At 44.6% G+C, this 20978-nt stretch overlaps 1 protein-coding gene across 2 annotated transcripts in view; it reads right to left on the bottom strand.

Annotated features, from left to right (window-relative positions):
• Positions 1-7805: 7805 nt before the first annotated feature.
• The window catches only part of RHPN2 (rhophilin Rho GTPase binding protein 2), a 46289-nt gene continuing 33116 nt past the window's right edge, over positions 7806-20978 (bottom strand). For both annotated transcript variants that reach the window (XM_063945995.1, XM_063945996.1), the window contains 7 exons: positions 20730-20886; positions 15908-16027; positions 13790-13984; positions 13095-13171; positions 11723-11869; positions 10627-10782; positions 7806-9089 (listed from right to left, as the gene is read on the bottom strand). In XM_063945995.1, coding sequence (XP_063802065.1) covers positions 8835-9089; positions 10627-10782; positions 11723-11869; positions 13095-13171; positions 13790-13984; positions 15908-16027; positions 20730-20886 — 1107 coding nt within the window. In that variant the 3' untranslated portion in view covers positions 7806-8834. The remainder of the gene's footprint in view (positions 9090-10626; positions 10783-11722; positions 11870-13094; positions 13172-13789; positions 13985-15907; positions 16028-20729; positions 20887-20978) is intronic.

Genomic DNA, 20978 nt, shown 5'->3' with positions numbered 1-20978 from the left:
AACGCCATACCAGAGGACCCTCATCCAGTTTAGAGCAACACACCAACAATTTGTCTATAAACCACAATGAAATCAGCACACGTTACGTTATTCAATAACAATTGCTCCTTTATTAGACTTTGAGATGTCATTGTGCAAACATTTCTCCAATAAGTGGATAACAACCTTATGTGATGGGCATTCTTCTGAACAGTAAGGTGTAGGCACTGGGGGTTCCTTTAACCGTGGCCATGTCATTTTTTTTGTGGCACCTCTCTTAGACTGGTGAGCAGGAAACGTTCCCTGCTGGATTATTATACATCTTTATTCTTAAATATACTTTAAATATATACAAATGTAGGTAAATCTAAAATAAAACAAACATGCAAATCTGTATTTTAACATTTAAAAATGGTTCAGGTATCCCTTAAGGTAAAGGAGTCTCATTTCTCTAGTAAAATTTGTAAAATAATAAAAATCCATCACCCTTCTAATTTGCTGTGGCATCTTGTAAGATGTGGCCGTTCCTCTGCCAATATACCGGTTATAGTGATTGGACAGCTGCCTCTTACAGTTGAGCCATGTGGGGGCGCTTCAGTGGTTTTTAGGCGCCCACCACTAGATGGCTCCCCATTGGAAGCAAATCAGATTGTTTTGCCGTTTCGGGCGCGATCACCACTTAAACCAACATTTCTGCTTGAAGAGTGTCCCATTGCGGACACTATTTCAGTCGGGTTAAGCTGCTTTGCGTGGTTAAACCCAGTATTTTTGGGTGCTTAAAAAGTAATGAGAGCCAAATTGGAGCAATAATTGAATTAAATTGGGGACCCAAAAAAACATTTGAGTTGCCATAAGGGGGTATTCAATTAGCTGCGATAACGGACTTTTCGCGCAAAAAAAAAACTACTTTTCCCACGAATCGCAATTACAGTCTATTCAATTATCTGGGAAAATTTATTGTTGATAATTTTTTCACAAATTTAATTTCATCTTCTCTGAGCAGGTGAAAAGTTGGGGAAAATCCCTGTTTTAAGGTAAAAAATTTGTATACAGAACCCCTGGGACACCCCCCTTAATGACTAATTAGGCACGCTGAAATTTTTAATTGCCCAATATTGACGTCAATTTTAGGGTGAAAAAGTGCAAAGTGATGGAAATTGGGGTTCAAGGTATGGGACAGGTATATTGGGGTGCTTTATGAGTGGGACAAGCTTGCAGGTGGGAGTAATCGGTCTGTTCCCACTTTTTTTTTAAGTACCCTAAAATGACCCAAATATATACTTATACCCATTTTCAAGTACCCCAAATTTAATGAGACCATTTATTTTGCGCAAAAAAAACTTACTTTCTATAATTTTTTTGCATTTTTCTCTAACGTCCTAAGTGGATGCTGGGGACTCCGTAAGGACCATGGGGAATAGCGGCTCCGCAGGAGACTGGGCACAAAAGTAAAGCTTTAGAACTACCTGGTGTGCACTGGCTCCTCCCCCTATGACCCTCCTCCAAGCCTCAGTTAGATTTTAGTGCCCGAACGAGAAGGGTGCACACTAGGTGGCTCTCCTGAGCTGCTTAGTGAAAAGTTTAGTTTTAGGTTTTTTATTTTCAGTGAGACCTGCTGGCAACAGGCTCACTGCATCGAGGGACTAAGGGGAGAAGAAGCGAACTCACCTGCGTGCAGAGTGGATTGGGCTTCTTAGGCTACTGGACATTAGCTCCAGAGGGACGATCACAGGCCCAGCCATGGATGGGTCCCAGAGCCGCGCCGCCGGCCCCCTTACAGAGCCAGAAGACAGAAGAGGTCCGGAAAATCGGCGGCAGAAGACGTCCTGTCTTCACCAAGGTAGCGCACAGCACTGCAGCTGTGCGCCATTGCTCCTCAGCACACTTCACACTTCGGTCACTGAGGGTGCAGGGCGCTAGGGGGGGGCGCCCTGAGCAGCAATAAAAACACCTTGGCTGGCGAAAATACATCACATATAGCCCCCAGGGCTATATGGATGAATTTTAACCCCTGCCAGAATCCATAAAAAAGCAGGAGAAAAGTCCGCGAAAAAGGGGCGGAGCCTATCTCCTCAGCACACTGGCGCCATTTTCCCTCACAGCTCAGTTGGAGGGAAGCTCCCCTGGCTCTCCCCTGCAGTCACTACACTACAGAAAGGGTTAAAAAAGAGAGGGGGGCACTAATTAGGCGCAGTATTAACAATACAGCAGCTATAAGGGGAAAAACACTTATATAAGGTTATCCCTGTATATATATAGCGCTCTGGTGTGTGCTGGCAAACTCTCCCTCTGTCTCCCCAAAGGGCTAGTGGGGTCCTGTCCTCTATCAGAGCATTCCCTGTGTGTGTGCTGTGTGTCGGTACGTTTGTGTCGACATGTATGAGGAGAAAAATGATGTGGAGACGGAGCAGATTGCCTGTAATAGTGATGTCACCCCCTAGGGGGTCGACACCTGAGTGGATGAACTGTTGGAAGGAGTTACGCGACAGTGTCAGCTCTGTATAAAAGACAGTGGTTGACATGAGACAGCCGGCTACTCAGCTTGTGCCTGTCCAGACGTCTCATAGGCCGTCAGGGGCTCTAAAGCGCCCGTTACCTCAGATGGCAGATATAGACGCCGACACGGATACTGACTCCAGTGTCGACGGTGAAGAGACAAATGTGACTTCCAGTAGGGCCACACGTTACATGATTGAGGCAATGAAAAATGTTTTACACATTTCTGATAATACGAGTACCACCAAAAAGGGGTATTATGTTCGGTGAGGAAAAACTACCTGTAGTTTTCCTGAATCTGAGAAATTAAATGAGGTGTGTTGATGCGTGGGTTTCCCCCGATAACAACTGATAATTTCTAAAATGTTATTGGCATTATATCCTTTCCCGCCAGAGGTTAGGGTGCGTTGGGAAACACCCCCTAGGGTGGATAAAGCGCTCACACGCTTGTAAGAACAAGGGCTCTACCCTCTCCTGAGATGGCCGCCCTTAAGGATCCTGCTGATAGAAAGCAGGAGGGTATCCTAAAATGTATTTACACACATACTGGTGTTATACTGCGACCAGCAATCGCCTCAGCCTGGATGTGCAGTGCTGGGTTGGCGTGGTCGGATTCCCTGACTGAAAATATTGATACCCTAGATAGGGACAGTATATTATTGCCTATAGAGCATTTGAAAGATGCATTTCTATATATGCGTGATGCACAGCGGAATATTTGCCGACTGGCATCAAGTCTAAGTGCGTTGTCCATTTCTACCAGTAGAGGGTTATGGACACGACAGTGGTCAGGTGATGCGGATTCCAAACGGCATTTGGAAGTATTGCCTTATTAAGGGGAGGAGTTATTTGGGGTCGGTCTTTCAGACCTGGTGGCCACGGCAACAGCTGGGAAATCCACGTTTGTACCCCAGGTCGCCTCTCAACATGAGAAGACGCCGTATTATCAGGCGCAGTCTTTTCGTGGACAAGCGGGCAAAAGGTTCCTCATTTCTGCCCCGTGACAGAGGGAGAGGAAAAAGGCTGCAGAAATCAGCCAGTTCCCAGGAACAGAAACCCTCTGCCAAGCCCTCAGTATGACGCTGGGGCTTTACAAGCAGAATCAGGCACGGTGGGGGGCCCGTCTCAATGAATTTCAGCGCGCAGTGGGCTCACTCGCAAGTAGACCCCTGGATCCTTCAGGTGATATCTCAGGGGTACAAATTGGAATTCGAGACGTCTCCCCCTCGCTGTTTCCTAAAGTCGGCTTTACCGATGTCTCCTTCTGACAGGGAGACAGTTTTGGAAGCCATTCACAAGCTGTATTCCCAGCAGGTGATAATCAAGGTACCCCTCCTGCAACAGGGAACGGGGTATTATTCCACACTGTTGTGGTACCGAAGCCGGACGGCTCGGTGAGACAGATTCTAAATCTAAAATCTTTGAACACTTACATACAGAGGTTCAAATTCAAGATTGAGTCACTCAGAGCAGTGATTGCGAACCTGGAAGAAGGGGACTACATGATGTCTCGGGACATCAAGGATGCTTACCTTCATGTCCCAATTTACCCTTCTCACCAAGGGTACCTCAGGTTTATGGTACAGAACTGTCACTATCAGTTCAGACGCTGCCGTATGGATGGTCCACGGCACCCCGGGTCTTTACCAAGGTAATGGCCGAAATGATGATATTCCTTCGAAGGAAGGGAATTTTAGTTATCCCTTACTTAGACGATTCCCTGATAAGGGTAAGATCCAGGGAACAGTTGGAGGTCGGTGTAGCACTATCTCAGGTAGTGTTGCGGCAGCACGATTGGATTCTCAATATTCCAAAATCGCAGCTGGTTCCGACGACTCGTCTTCTGTTCCTAGGGATGATCCTGGACACAGTCCAGAAAAAGGTGTTTCTCCCGGAGGAGAAAGCCAGGGAGTTATCCGAGCTAGTTAGGAACCTCCTAAAACCGAGCCAACTCTCAGTGCATCAATGCACAAGGGTTCTGGGTAAAATGGTGGCTTCCTACGAAGCAATCCCATTCGGCAGATTCCACGCAAGAACTTTCCAGTGGGACCTGCTGGACAAATGGTCCGGGTCGCATCTTCAGATGCATCAGCGGATAACCCTTTCACCAAGGACAAGGGTGTCCCTCCTGTGGTGGTTGCAGAGTGCTCATCTTCTAGAGGGCCGCAGATTCGGCATTCAGGACTGGGTCCTGGTGACCACGGATGCCAGCCTGCGAGGCTGGGGAGCAGTCACACAGGGAAGGAATTTCCAGGGCTTATGGTCAAGCCTGGAGACATCACTTCACATAAATATCCTGAAGCTAAGGGCCATTTACAATGCTCTAAGCTTAGCAAGACCTCTGCTTCAAGGTCAGCCGGTGTTGATCCAGTCGGACAACATCACGGCAGTCACCCACGTAAACAGACAGGGTGGCACAAGAAGCAGGAGGGCAATGGCAGAAGCTGCAAGGATTCTTCGCTGGGCGGAAAATCATGTGATAGCACTGTCAGCAGTATTCATTCCGGGAGTGGACAACTGGGAAGCAGACTTCCTCAGCAGACACGACCTCCACCCGGGAGAGTGGAGACTTCACCCAGAAGTCTTCCACATGATTATAAACCGTTGGGAAAAACTCGACAGGTATTGCGCCAGGTCAAGGGACCCTCAGGCAATAGCTGTAGACGCTCTGGTAACACCGTGGGTGTACCAGTCAGTGTATGTGTTCCCTCCTCTGCCTCTCATACCCAAGGTACTGAGATTGATAAGATGGAGAGGAGTAAGCACTATATTCGTGGCTCCGGATTGGCCAAGAAGGACTTGGTAACCGGAACTTCAAGAGATGCTCACGGAGGATCCGTGGCCTCTACCTCTAAGAAGGGACCTGCTCCAGCAAGGACCCTGTCTGTTCCAAGACTTACCGCGGCTGCGTTTGACGGCATGGCGGTTGAACGCCGGATCCTGAAGGAAAAAAGGCATTCCGGATTAAGTCATCCCTATCCTGATCAAAGCCAGGAAGGATGTAACCGCAAAACATTATCACCGCATTTGGCGAAAATATGTTGCGTGGTGCGAGGCCAGTAAGGCCCGACGGAGGAAATTCAACTGGGTCGATTCCTACATTTCCTGCAAACAGGAGTGTCTATGGGCCTGAAATTGGGGTCCATTAAGGTTCAAATTCCGGCCCTGTCAATTTTCTTCCAAAAAGAACTAGCTTCAGTCCCTGAAGTTCAGACGTTTGTAAAAGGGGTACTGCATATACAGCCTCCTTTTGTGCCTCCAGTGGCACTTTGGGATCTCAATGTAGTTTTTGGGTTCCAAAAGTCACATTGGTTTGAACCACTTAAATCTGTGGAGTTAAAATATCTCACATGGAAAGTGGTCATGCTGTTGGCCCTGGCCTGGGCCAGGCGCGTGTCAGAATTGGCGGCTTTATCCTGTAAAAGCCCTTATCTGATTTTCCATTCGGACAGGGCGGAATTGAGGACTCGTCCTCAGTTTCTCCCTAAGGTGGTTTCAGCGTTTCACCTGAACCAACCTATTGTGGTGCCTGCGGCTACTAGGGACTTGGAGGACTCCAAGTTGCTAGACGTTGTCAGGGCCCTGAAAATATATGTTTCCAGGACGGCTGGAGTCAGAAAATCTGACTCGCTGTTTATCCTGTATGCACCCAACAAGCTGGGTGCTCCTGCTTCTAAGCAGACTATTGCTCGTTGGATTTGTAGTACAATTCAGCTTGCACATTCTGTGGCAGGCCTGCCACAGCCAAAAATCTGTAAATGCCCACTCCACAAGGAAGGTGGGCTCATCTTGGGCGGCTGCCCGAGGGGTCTCGGCTTTACAACTTTGCCGAGCAGCTACTTGGTCAGGAGCAAATACGTTTGTAAAATTCTACAAAATTGATACCCTGGCTGAGGAGGACCTGGAGTTCTCTCATTTGGTGCTGCAGAGTCATCCGCACTCTCCCGCCCGTTTGGGAGCTTTGGTATAATCCCCATGGTCCTTACGGAGTCCCCAGCATCCACTTAGGACGTTAGAGAAAATAAGAATTTACTTACCGATAATTCTATTTCTCGTAGTCCGTAGTGGATGCTGGGCGCCCATCCCAAGTGCGGATTGTCTGCAATACTGGTACATAGTTATTGTTACCAAAAAATCGGGTTATTGCTGTAGTGAGCCATCTTTTCTAGAGGCTCCTCTGTTATCATGCTGTTAACTGGGTTTAGATCACGAGTTATACGGTGTGATTGGTGTGGCTGGTATGAGTCTTACCCGGGATTCAAAATCCTTCCTTATTGTGTACGCTCGTCCGGGCACAGTATCCTAACTGAGGCTTGGAGGAGGGTCATAGGGGGAGGAGCCAGTGCACACCAGGTAGTTCTAAAGCTTTACTTTTGTGCCCAGTCTCCTGCGGAGCCGCTATTCCCCATGGTCCTTACGGAGTCCCCAGCATCCACTACGGACTACGAGAAATAGAATTATCGGTAAGTAAATTCTTATTTTTTTTTTTAAATGCGTATAACAGCCATTTCACACAATTTAAGTCCCCAAAAATTTTTTAATGTGATCTTTAATGCACTTCTCTTCTGTTATCCTATGTTAGTTTAGAATATTTTGGGGTACAGGCTGATTTCCCCATTTTTACCTACACTTCTCACTTCAAAAATTTTCCTGTGAAACCTGTTTGGAATTGAATAGGTCGAAAAATGGGAGCGCGCATATCCACGAAAAGCCGTTTTCGCTGCAATTTTTGGCCGACCGCCGCGCAAAAAATTGCTTGGAATTTGCAGCTAATTGAATACCCCCCTAAGTCTGCTGCTGTTCTCCTGCAGAGGCAGAGAGAGAAATTACAGGCAGAACGGACATTGGTCTGCTCTCAAAACCCCTACTTGAAGGTCGTCCTCTAAAAATCCCAACCCATAGGTTGTCCCCTTGAAGACCCCTCCTGCAAGCCGTAGCCACAAAATCCCCACCAGCAGGCGGTACCCTCAAATCACAACCTGCAGGCTGTTCCCTTAAAAATCCCTGTCTGCGGTCCGTACCCAAAAAATATCCGCCTGCAGGCCATCCCTATAAAATTCCCACCCGCAGGCCATCCCCTCAAAATCTCTGCCTGCATTCTGTCCCATCTAGATCCCTGCCCACGGTTTTTCCCTGCCCACGGCCCATCCCAGCCAACAGACCATTCTCCCCAACTCTCTCCCCTTCGCAGGCCGTCCTCTACAAATCTCCAAATTTTTACCTGCCAGCAAATTCGGGTAAGTGAACCTTTACTTAAACCAGATTTATCACTGGTCTAGAACGTGTTTAACGAGAGAAAATCCTCAAAACAAACATACAGAAACAATGACTTCAGAAGCAGGCAGCCTATCTCGGCTACCCTGTTTAGCAAACATACTACACTAACAACATATAAATACAACAAGTGACATTATTAAAATAAGTCCAGCATTACACAAAATAGTGGTCAATGTCGCAGACATCGGAAATCGCCTCAGTGACTATGGGTGAGGTCACGTGGTCTGACGCCACCCATACACCTGCGCTGTAATTGTAGCAGTGACAGAATAAATCTATAGCAGCATACGGTAGAATGTGAGAGTAGTCTGTCTACACCTGCGTCCCCTCTCGTACCTAAAGTCTTCGGTCCACCTGTAAAATATGGGCCAAATGCCAGAGTACACTAAAAATCATTCTAGCTATAAAAATAAACAGATTATTCCTAATGATCAGGAATGATAAAAACTGAGAACTGACTATTGTTTGTGAATTACTGAAGGATGCAAACATTCTAAGTTTTCACTTATGATATGCAGTACCTTCTCAAAGCCTACAGGTGGCAGTGTGTTCCTACTAGAAGAAGGGTTTTACAAGCTGCCAAATGGGCTATATTGATGCAACAGGAATGTATGTACTTGTCAGGAAAGGCTCTGCGATCATTATCGTGCGGCGGTAGGGCACATTTGCACATAGATCCTTTGATGGTCCTATCTTCCGTCCTCTCGGACCCTGTGCTCCTTCGTCATTAAAGCCCAAGCCACTTTGCATCTGACCGTTACATTTGATAAGTACCATAGTAAAACTCAGGTGTAACCGAGTCGTTATGCTACAGCAATCATTATACTACAATGAATAATTGATGAAAGATAATTAGCCATAGTTTTGTTTCAGTAGTGTAAGGGAACAGGCAACAGATTCCGATAACATGTCCCTATGTTATGACAATTTTCCGGGTCAAGGGAAAATAATCCCGATTAAGGAAAATAAATGTTTCTGAATGACAAGAACTGTCACAGCTGTGATGGGCTCAGAAGGGTCGTCACAGTGGTCTCTAACACTTTCATAGTCTTTCCACGGAGTGGGACGTCCAGCCACTGCCATCAGTACATTGCGCTGTCACATTCCCTGGATTCGTACGGTGAGAGGAATAGTCTGCTGGATTGCGGCTTTGGTGCACTGGCAGAGGGGAGGCAAAGGGTGCTTGCAGCTTTCTGGTGGTTCCTGAACCCCCAGCTGAGGAACGATAACTTCTTAGATGCCTTTTGGGTTTTCGGGTTCTTGTCTTCGTCCATGGTTAGGCAGACCAGAGAATACGTCTTCTGCATCCCGGCGGAGTATGTGGCGCTTTTATTATGCTGTTTGGATAAACACAAGAGAAACGCTGCATCATCAAGTGTATACGGAGATGGGTTCACAAACTGAACTGTGCAGAACGTCTAATGAATGGGTTAAAGGGTCATCTAAATTGTTTTATGTATTTTTGTGCACATACAATATTGTACACAGCTGTAGTCACACCAGTTTATGGCACTTGTTGAATGAAGTTTTCATGTCTACAGATAGAGATGTGACTGCTGTGCATGACTCTTGTACAGACAGCGCAATGCTCAAACAGCAATTGCTCTGCCTATAGATACAGTAGTATTAAATTAGACAAAAATCATGCTTATGCCCTATTCTAGGCTCAGGTTCCAAAGGAGATATATATATTTCTTTATATCCGAGTACCCAGGAGCGGCTGCATTTACAATTTTGAGATTACATAGTTTATCCCGAGAAGCGTGAGAGCCTTGAATTCGATTCACAGGAAGGGTTGTGAGGCACAGGAGCAGAGTGTGGAATCTACAGTAAAACTACGGCTCTCTAGTGCATGGTAAGACCTGCAAGCAGATTTGGCAATTGTAGAGGAGCACAATGACTGCAGGCAGCAAGGTTATTATTCTGCATCCTTCACTTATTTCCATAATGTACATAAAAAAGACGATGTCCTATATTTGAAAGTATAGGAGTTCAAAAAGTCCCTTCATAGTGAGCGCTGTCTCTGGCTGCAGATCTCCTCTGCAGCAGTGGGTGGCCACAGATGGGAAACACTTTCAGCACGTAAGGTGGGTACACACTAGGCAATGTACTCTATGAGCGACGTCGCCTAGTGTTTTCCCCTCGCGGGCTGGTCGGTCGGCGGCTGGGCATACACACCGAGCGATATGACGACCATATCCCTCAGTGATGTCACGCCGCGGCTGGCCCGTGCAGGCAGCTCTTGGATGACAGTCCAAATTGAGCTGCACACACAGCTAACAGCAAGGGACGTTAACTACCCACGGGGCCGCGCATTGCTCTTTGTTGCCGGCATACACACTTGCCGAGAAAGTGAACGACGTCACTCAGGAAGGGTGAAAATTAGCAACATCGTTCATTTTCTCAGCAAGGGTGTATGCACCTTTAGGGACATATGTAATAGGGTCTGAGTTTACTGGAGGTGGGGGATTCCGGCCAATGATGTTTTTTTAAAGCTGCAATAATTTTCCAGGTGAAGGCAACATGATTGCCGCTTTAAAAAAACAACATCTAAGTTTGACCGGCATCCCACACATCCGGCAATTTTGGACCCTGTTACATCTGCCCCTTAATGTAGATAAGTACATAAGAAATTTTCAAAGTGTTTTAAAACAGTCAGGTTGTCATATCACTTAGCACACACTCACTGCGGTGGGACTTTTTGAACTCCCTGTACAAAACACACCCATCCTGGTTGTGTCCCTTTTACACGGGTCAAACACCAGAGGACGTTTCACGACAGCAGCTGGATATAACTGGAGAGCAGTAATAACAGTAGCCCTAATAGCACTGTGTAACCAGCGACAGCCTACCTACCATACTCCATGTACCTACCATGCTCGATGTCTGATCTTGGATACTGATCACTTTGATTTCCTTTCCTTGTTCATCAATTCCCTTCAGCAGGTCCATGACCTCATTTATGGAGGACCACTTACAATCCTTGCCTTCCACGGACACAATGTAATCTCCTTCCTTCACACCCGCTGTCTGTAACATAAAGAGACTCAAGGTTACTGGATGTACGGACAGGGCAGTACACAGGCACGGAGCAGTCACAGACCAATATGGGAAAATGCCCTCTCGGTAAATGTACACCACATGCTTATATTGTACAACCACTCCTTAAGTCCTTAAGATTTAACCTGGACAAAGACCTACCGGATAGGAAATCATAATAGTAATTTCTCTACAGCCTGCTGAATTATATGGTCCCAGACATGTTGTACCATAGGTGTATATAGTGCTTGTTACCCCCTGTATATAGAATTATGTATCTGCTGTTGTCCTTGGGCTAATGGGCTATCGGCATGCATCCTAGGGCCAATGATCTATCAGCATGTATTTGTGTTGTCCTTGGGCCAATGATCTATCAGCAGGTATTTGTGTTGTCCTTGGGCCAGTGATCTATCAGCATGTATCCTTGGGCCAATGATCTATCAGCTTGTATCTGCTTTGTCCTTGGGCCAATGATCTATCAGCATGTATCTGCTGTTGTCCTTGTCCAATGATCTATCAGCATGTATTTGTGTTGTCCTTGGGCCAATGATCTATCAGCATGTATCCTTGGGCCAATGATCTATCAGCATGTATCTGCTGTTGTCCTTGTCCAATGATATATCAGCATGTATTTGTGTTGTCCTTGGGCCAATGATCTATCAGCATGTATCCTTGGGCCAATGATCTATCAGCATGTATCTGCTGTATCCTTGGGCCAATGATCTATCAGCATGTATCTGCTGTGTCCTTGGGCCAATGACCTATCAGCATTTGCTGCTGTTTTAAGTGTTATCTTGAACATCTGACTTGCTAGTTGTATGTGCTACAGTATCTAACACCACAGATGTACTACGCTTTACGTTCCTCTAGATTAAAGTGTTGAAAATAACAGTAAAACAGATACAATTCATCTGAAAATGAATGAACTTACTGACGCGGGGCAAAGAGGATCCAACGAGGTGATTTGTACAGGACAGTCTCCTTTTAAGATGAACCCCAAGTCCCCATCGTCAAGAATAAGCCGTACCTTCCTAGGGGCAGTCCACCTCTGCTTTGCTGAGAATACAGACAGTGGACCCTAAAAATCAGAGACAAAATGTATCAATCAGCCGAATATGTCTGGTACCTACGCCTACGCTCTCCAATAGTGCATTAATACACAATATTCTGGTGATATGTGTGGACACGTCACAGAGTAATCCAATGTGGTGAATGGCAGATTGCCTTGTGAGTGCTATCCTTATTTTACATAAAGATGGGGCACCTTCCCCTTTCTTACACTTCCCTGAATTGTACACAACTCTTCCTTGGTACCTTGACAACTATAAAATGGGAAATGAGCTGTAAATACTTCTACATATGTTCCCTGTCTCAGCTTAGTGGACCGACAAATGTTTTCATCATCAGCTGAACGCGTTTCTTGGACGCTTCTATTTGAAAACTTCTCAAGTTGTATTATATTGTAAAAGGAAGTCATTTCATGTGCATGAAGGCAGATAGTATACAGGCAATAAGGGACATAGGGACGTCACTTTCAGTGTAATTCTGACACACTAGGGTGAATTCAGTTAGGGGCAATGGGGGTAATTCCGAGTTGTTCGCTTGCTACCAGTTTTTAGCAGCCGTGCAAACGCTATGCCGCCTCGCTTGCGTTGACTTCAGACTGTTCAGTTCCTTTTTTGACATCACAAACACGTCCTGCGTTCTTCCTGGCACGCCTGCGTTTTTCCGAACACTCCCTAAAAACGGTCAGTTGACTCCCAGAAACGCCCACTTCCTGTCAATCGCTCAGCGGACAGCAGTGCGACTGAAAAGCTTTGCTAGACCTTGTGTGAAACTACATCTGCCGTTGTGAAAGTACGTCGCGCGTGCGCATTGTGCAGCATACGCAGAAGTGCTGTTTTTTGCATCATTGCTGCACAGCGAATTAATGCAGCTAGCGATCAACTCGGAATGACCCCCAATGTTCTTACCCCTGCGAGTAAGTGTGCCTATATGCCTTACGGTACCGCCAGATTCAGCGAGTCCAGTGCGACATCGGCAATCAAGGGGGGTGAGTTTGGGTTCCGTTGGCGGAGTACTTGCAATGACAATACGTCCCATTTACTCCTAATTCAATTGACCCCACTGAGTTCAATACATGTTCATTACACTGAACAGAATGCACTGTGGGCGGAGTCAGGCTGCAGGCGCTAAGAGCGAATCGGAAACATGGCAATTTATATTGTTCACGTTCTATATCTGCAGTCTCCATGTATATAGAAGCCAGTCACTCCGTCTGTTCATATCACTCTTCTACGTACCAGGCGTTGGAAGAAGTCGATCACTCTTACTCTGGAGAGTGGGGGCGAGATCATTTCTGCCTTGTACTCCGTCTTACCTGGGGGAGAGGAGACGGAACATGGTCATTGTATTTCAGACAACATTATTCAGTTTGTGTTAAAGCTATATTCATATAAATATTAGTTAATTATTTTTACAATTTATTTTCTTAAAATACACGTTTAGATGGTTTCTCGTATAGATTTCAACTCTTGCTGTGTCAGTATATAAGTAATATGCAGCAATTTACATAGCATTACAACACACGATGATTCTGAGGTGGAAGTAAAGCAAACTGCAAGTATCTGCACCTGGGCAAAACCATGTTGTACTATGGGTGGGATGTAAGATGTGCAGAGAGATGTAGATTTGGGAGGGGCGTGTCCAAGCTCAGTTCTAAATTGTAGTCTATGGAGTAAATTTACTAATGTGGGAGTTTTTTTTAGAACTGGCGATAATGCCCATAGCAACCAATCATATTCTATCAATTATCTTCTAGAAGCAGCTAGATAAATGTAGAATCTGATTGGCTGCAAACGCAGAGATTCAACTGACTTCAGACCGACTTCCTGCGCCGCAGGATGCAGCGCCGTGACTTGCCGACTCTTTGCTTGCAACTCTGCATGTTACTATAAAGAGGGAAAGATCCATTTAAGGTGCAACAGAATGTACTTACTGATAATTTCGGGGGCCACCAGTACACTGAGGAAGTCGTCGGCTTTCTGGTGCTGAGAGTATTTCAGCAGCGCCCTCTTGTGGAAAGCAGACAGTATGTCCTGCAGCACGTCGATCTGCTTCAGCTTGCTGCACAGACCCGATAACCTCAGGGATTCTTCGTGACATGCAATCGCTTTGGATAAATGAGCCTTTCCTACACACGGGTCATAAACAAAGATGTCATAAGACTGTATACACAACACATTATTATTTTTTGCATCTCACATATTTTGTAATGAAAGCTACGTGAGGATTAGCGGCCAGGCATTCATTGGTTGACCAGTTTACAGTGATTTCTCTATTGTCCTAGAACAAACAGGAATGCGAACTATGCCCAGAGTGATAGGGAGCGGTCATATGAACACGGTGTTACACCAGGTGGTATGGCAACGCTAAGTTAATGGAACATTGATATAACCCTATAAACCGAATCAGCGACTGGTTATTATTTAGAGAGTGCATTGCAACATTCGCTGTTCAGCTGGATATTATTATTAATATTATTATCATCATCCTTTATATGGCGCCACAAGGGTTCCACAGCGCCCAATTACAGAGTACATAAACAAATAATCAAAACAGGAAAACAGCGACTTACAGTTGACGACAATACAGGACAAGTACAGGGTAAATAAACATAACCACATCAACAGATGACACTGACATAAGTATCAGGTGACAGAGGACTGCTGGAGTTGATGGAGCTGAGGATTATTTAAGTAAGAGAAAGGATAAACACAAGAGGGAAGAGGGCCCTGCTCGTGAGAGCTTACATTCTAAAGGGGAGGGGTAGACAGACAGGGGTGACACAGACGGGGTACATTGAGAGCATGAAACAGGGTTAGGATGAGATTTGTCTGGGTTTGGAGAAGAAGTGGGTCTTGAGAGCCCGTTTGAAGTTTTGTAGAGAGCTGGAGAGTCTGAGGGGGAGAGGTCGGGAATTCCAGAGAATTGGAGCAGCACGTGAAAAATAGGGCAGAAAGGGATGTCTGCAATAAGAGTTTCCGCACTGATGGATTTATTCTAGCGGAGTTTCATCTCTGCTGTCAGTCGGTGATATCTCCCCCCCAGCCACACACTAACACCCGACAGTGGGTGAGGATGCTGGTTATAGTCACCCAAGTTAGGGAGTGGAACGTATAAGGAAACGCACTAGGGAAAGGCAGGAGCTCGGGGCACTGGTCACCATCTGTATTCTCTCCTGACTGGGTACGATATCCCGTCAGATGAAATCCAGAAGGACAGGATGCCGATGGATCCCAGTAAGTATTTTTACTCTAACTGTCCCCTCCCGCAGCCTAACCCTTAACCCCCAATACTTACCGTCGGGATCTGTCGGCATTCTGTCGGGATCATGACTGCAACCGCTCCCTCCGCTATCTTCTGGTAAACCCTTGCAGTTAGTTCCTTCAGACACCAGCCCACAGTTTACACCTTGGCGAATGGTTTAATGGTTAAGCGGCGTTTCAGGTGGCTGGTGGTGATCTCTAGGTAAACCCAAGGATTTTACTATCTACCCAAGACCAGGATAACTACAATTAGTGATGATCGCGGAATCCCAGAGTCAGCTCCACATTAAGAGCCTGATGTACTAAGCTTTGGAAAGAAATAAAGAACCAACCAATCAGCTCCTAACTGTCATTTTCAAACACAGCCTGTAGCATGACAGTTAGAAGATGATTGGTCGATATTTTATCACTCTCCACTTTATCATTCTCCAAGGTTAGTACATCTCTCCTTAGCAAAGAACGTGGTGTTGTGCATTTTACCATTAATGTGGTATTAGTCTTGCCCATTGCCATGATTTAGCAATATCAGCTAGGACAGACTGCGGGCAAAGAGGGCGTAACGTGGCTGGATGTGAGGCGATCATGTGATACTAACATCCAATCACGATCAACATTCATCAAATGCCGGCTGCTTCAATCTCTCCTTCCCCCGCCGCAGATAAATGATGGGATCATCCACAGGTAACACAACTGTTCCTATGTGAAGCTATAACAGCACTTACACTGATGGAACGTATGCCGAGAATTTAATCTACACTGAGCATGTTCTGCCACCTGACTGAGGTTACCTAGCTGTGTCCGCTGTGATTTGTCCTTTAGTATCTTCATAGCGGTCAGTCCATCTGGGATGTGGTCATACAGCTGAGACAAAGCCTTCTCCTGCTTATCTTCATCATCACGCAGGGTCACTGCGAAGAAAAATCCCCATTAATAGTATTCTTATGTACAGCAATACAATAGGGATGATATCAGGTCACATCCAACATAGAGAGATGGAGGACTCCTATATATACTAGGGAATTACTGTAGCGCAGGTTATTACTGACCTACATGTTTTATTTGCATATAATAAAATAAAACACATTTTAATTACTAGTCCAGGAGAAAATTAACCTGTGTCTCTCCAACTATAGCGAGACTGCACTTCCCAGCATGCTCTGCCAAACGGTGACTGCGTGCCTTTTTGCACGGCGAAACGCATTAGAAGGATTAGAAAGTTACACTGGATGGAGCAATTCTGTGGGATGATAATAATCCCCACACCTTTATTTTTATGCTAGTTACCAGCCCGTCAAAATGACGGTACAACATAACAGCACTGCCAGCTGTGCGCACCCAAACGGAACAACACTCGCCGGCATGCAAAACACTTGCATTACCCCCAAAGAGGTGAGGAGGTGAGGAACAGTGTTAGGCTATTATTATATATGATGACTGTCGTAAATAAATGTCTGTATTTGATACCATTTGACATGCGCCTACATCCACTACATGGGACATTATGGGGGTCATTCCAAGTTGATCGCTCGCTAGCTATTTTTCGCAGCGCTGCGGTCAGATAGTCGCCGCCCACAGGGGAGTGTATTTTAGCTGTGCAAGTGTGCGATTGCATGTGCAGCCGAGCGGTACAAAAACATTTTGTGCAGTTTCTGAGTAGGTCCGAACTTACTCAGCCGCTGCGATCACTTCAGCCTGTCCGGGGCCGGAATTGACGTCAGACACCCGCCCTGCAAACGCTTGGACACGCCTGCGTTGTCCCTACCACTTCCAGAAAATGGTCAATTGCCACCCACAAACGCCTTCTTCCTGTCAATCTCCTTGCGATCGGCTGTGCGAATGGATTCTTCATTAAATCCATCGCCCAGCAACGATCCGCTTTGTACCCGTACGACGCGCCTGCGCACGGCGGTGCATAAACAGTTTTGCAGAGTTTTGACCTGATTGCAGCGCTGCAAAAAATAGCTAGCGAGCGATCAACTCAGAATGACCCCCTATATTGTGATCCTCAGGAATGTAACGTATGATTCGTATTGGCCTGGTCTTATTGATTAACATGATGCAATATTTATTAATTGCTTTGTAATTTTTATGTAGTTTTATTTCTTTTCTGCGAATGTATGTAAATAGTCTGTTTTATAGTATATACAGAGCTGCATATATTATTTAAGGTAATAGATTGCTTTAGGGCTGTTTAGTTATGCTATTGATTATAGTCTGAGACTTATAGTTCCACCACAACCTGAGAGCAACAGAACACTAAAAGCTCGCTGTACTGTTGTAATAGCCAGTCCTTTTTGTTGTGTTACATAGAAACATAGAATGTGACGGCAGATAAGAACCACTTGGCCCATCTAGTCTGCCCCTTATTTTATTTATTTTTTTATATTATTTTTTATCACTAACCTTATTTGATCCTTATTTCTTTGTAAGGATATCCTTATGTCTATCCCATGCATGTTTAAATTGCTCTACTGTCTTAGCCTCTACCACCCCTGATGGGAGGCTATTCCACTTGTCCACTACCCTTTCTGTGAAATAATTTTTCCGCAAATTTCCCCTGAACCTCCCCCCCTCCAGTCTCAGTGCATGTCCTCGTGTCCTATTACTTCTCTTCATTTGGAGAATGTTTCCCTCCTGGACTTTGTTAAAACCCTTGATATATTTGAAAGTTTCTATCATGTCCCCCCTTTCCCTTCTCTGCTCCAAACTATACATATTGAGATTTCTTAGTCTTTCTGGGTATGTTGTGTGATGTAGGCCATGCACCATTTTAGTTTATTTATTTATTTATTAACAGTTTCTTATATAGCGCAGCAAATTCCTTTGCGCTTTACAACTGGACACTTTGATACAACAAAACTGGGTAATAAACAAACAAACAAACAAACAGTCAGAGGTAGGAAGGCCCTGCTCGCAAGCTTACAATCTATAGTTGCCCCTCTTTGTACAGTCTCTAATGTATTAATATCCTTCTGTAGATATGGTCTCCAGAACTGGACACAGTATTCTAGATGAGGCCGCACCAATGACCTATACAGTGGCATTATTACTTCTTTCTTTCTGCTACTGATTCCTCTCCCTATGCACCAAGCATCTGACTAGCCTTCCTCATTGCCTTGTTACATTGCTTACCTGCCTTTATGTCACCTGAGATAGTGACTCCTAGATCCCTTTCCTCCTCAGTAGTCTCCAGTATAGTGCCATTAATACTATATTTATCCTTTATGTCACCTGAGATAGTGACTCCTAGATCCCTTTCCTCCTCAGTAGTTTCCAGTATAGTGCCATTAATACTATATTTATCCTTTATGTCACCTGAGATAGTGACTCCTAGATCCCTTTCCTTTTCTCTCAGTAGTTACCAGTATAGTGCCATTAATACTATATTTATCCTTTATGTCACCTGAAATAGTGACACCTAGATCTCTTTCCTCCTCAGTAGTTTCCAGTATAGTGCCATTAATACTATATTTATCCTTTATGTCACCTGAGATAGTGACTCCTAGATCCCTTTCCTCCTCAGTAGTTTCCAGTTTAGTGCCATTATACTATATTTATCCTTTATGTCACCTGAAATAGTGACTCCTAGATCCCTTTCCTCCTCAGTAGTCCCCAGTATAGCGCCATTAATACTATATTTATCCTTTATGTCACCTGAAATAGTGACTCCTAGATCCCTTTCCTCCTCAGTAGTTTCCAGTATAGTGCCATTAATACTATATTTATCCTTTATGTCACCTGAAATAGTGACTCCTAGATCCCTTTCCTCCTCAGTAGTCCCCAGTATAGCGCCATTAATACTTTATTTATCCTTTATGTCACCTGAGATAGTGACTCCTAGATCCCTTTCCTCCTCAGTAGTCTCCAGTATATTGCCATTAATACTATATTTATCCTTTATGTCACCTCAAATAGTGACTCCTAGATCCCTTTCCTCCTCAGTAGTTTCCAGTATAGCGCTATTAATACTATATTTATCCTTTATGTCACCTGAAATAGTGACACCTAGATCTCTTTCCTCCTCAGTAGTTTCCAGTATAGTGCCATTAATACTATATTTATCCTTTATGTCACCTGAGATAGTGACTCCTAGATCCCTTTCCTCCTCAGTAGTTTCCAGTTTAGTGCCATTATACTATATTTATCCTTTATGTCACCTGAAATAGTGACTCCTAGATCCCTTTCCTCCTCAGTAGTTTCCAGTATAGCGCCATTAATACTATATTTATCCTTTATGTCACCTGAAATAGTGACTCCTAGATCCCTTTCCTCCTCAGTAGTTTCCAGTATAGCGCCATTAATACTATATTTATCCTTTATGTCACCTGAAATAGTGACTCCTAGATCCCTTTCCTCCTCAGTAGTTTCCAGTATAGCGCTATTAATACTATATTTATCCTTTATGTCACCTGAGATAGTGACTCCTAGATCCCTTTCCTCCTCAGTAGTTTCCAGTATAGCGCCATTAATACTATATTTATCCTTTATGTCACCTGAAATAGTGACTCCTAGATCCCTTTCCTCCTCAGTAGTTTCCAGTATAGCGCCATTAATACTATATTTATCCTTTATGTCACCTGAAATAGTGACACCTAGATCCCTTTCCTCCTCAGCAGTTTCCAGTATAGTGCCATTAATACTATATTTAGCCTTTATATCACCTGAAATAGTGACACCTAGATCCCTTTCCTCCTCAGTAGTTTCCAGTATAGTGCCATTAATACTGTATTTATCCTTTATGTCACCTTAAATAGTGACTCCTAGATCCCTTTCCTCCTCATTAGTTCCCAGTATATTACCATTAATACTATATTTATCCTTTATGTCACCTGATATAGTGACTCCTAGATCCCTTTCCTCCTCAGTAGTTTCCAGTATAGCGCCATTAATACTATATTTATCCTTTATGTCACCTGAGATAGTGACTCCTAGATCCCTTTCCTCCTCAGTAGTTTCCAGTATAGCGCCATTAATACTATATTTATCCTTTATGTCACCTGAAATAGTGACTCCTAGATCCCTTTCCTCCTCAGTAGTTTCCAGTATAGCGCCATTAATACTATATTTATCCTTTATGTCACCTGAAATAGTGACTCCTAGATCCCTTTCCTCCTCAGTAGTTTCCAGTATAGCGCCATTAATACTATATTTATCCTTTATGTCACCTGAGATAGTGACTCCTAGATCCCTTTCCTCCTCAGTAGTTTCCAGTATAGCGCCATTAATACTATATTTATCCTTTATGTCACCTGAAATAGTGACACCTAGATCCCTTTCCTCCTCAGTAGTTCCCACTATAGTGCCATTATTACTATATTTATCCTTCATGTCACCTGAGATAGTGACTCCTAGATCCCTTTCCTCCTCAGCAGTTTCCAGTATAGTGCCATTAATACTATATTTAGCCTTTATATCACCTGAAATAGTGACACCTAGATCCCTTTCCTCCTCAGTAGTTCCAGTATAGTGCCATTAATACTGTATTTATCCTTTATGTCACCTTAAATAGTGACTCCTAGATCCCTTTCCTCCTCAGCAGTCCCCAGTATATTACCATTAATACTAGATTTAGGGAACGGGGTCTATGCAGTGTTATAAGTGTGCACTTACACTGGTGATCCATGAGTATGAGTCCCACAAAGTAGTGAGCCAGGGCTTTGTAATGTTCGGCTTTTACTTGCACCATAACAGTCCAGGAATAGGGGATATTCTCCTTGATGGGGGGCTGGTTCATAGCATTAAACACCTGTAAGTAAATCTCCCCGACCTGTAAGTAAAACATAATTTAATGGCCTCACTTTCAGCACGTAATCTAAATACAGACCGAGAACAACAAAGCTGGAAATTGGATCTAAGCTT

The sequence above is a fragment of the Pseudophryne corroboree genome, chromosome 11, assembly GCF_028390025.1.
Source record: "Pseudophryne corroboree isolate aPseCor3 chromosome 11, aPseCor3.hap2, whole genome shotgun sequence".
In the NCBI taxonomy this organism is placed as follows: Eukaryota; Metazoa; Chordata; class Amphibia; order Anura; family Myobatrachidae; genus Pseudophryne; species Pseudophryne corroboree.
Note: the sequence above shows the minus strand (reverse complement) of the source record. Positions and strands in the feature narration are given on the sequence as shown.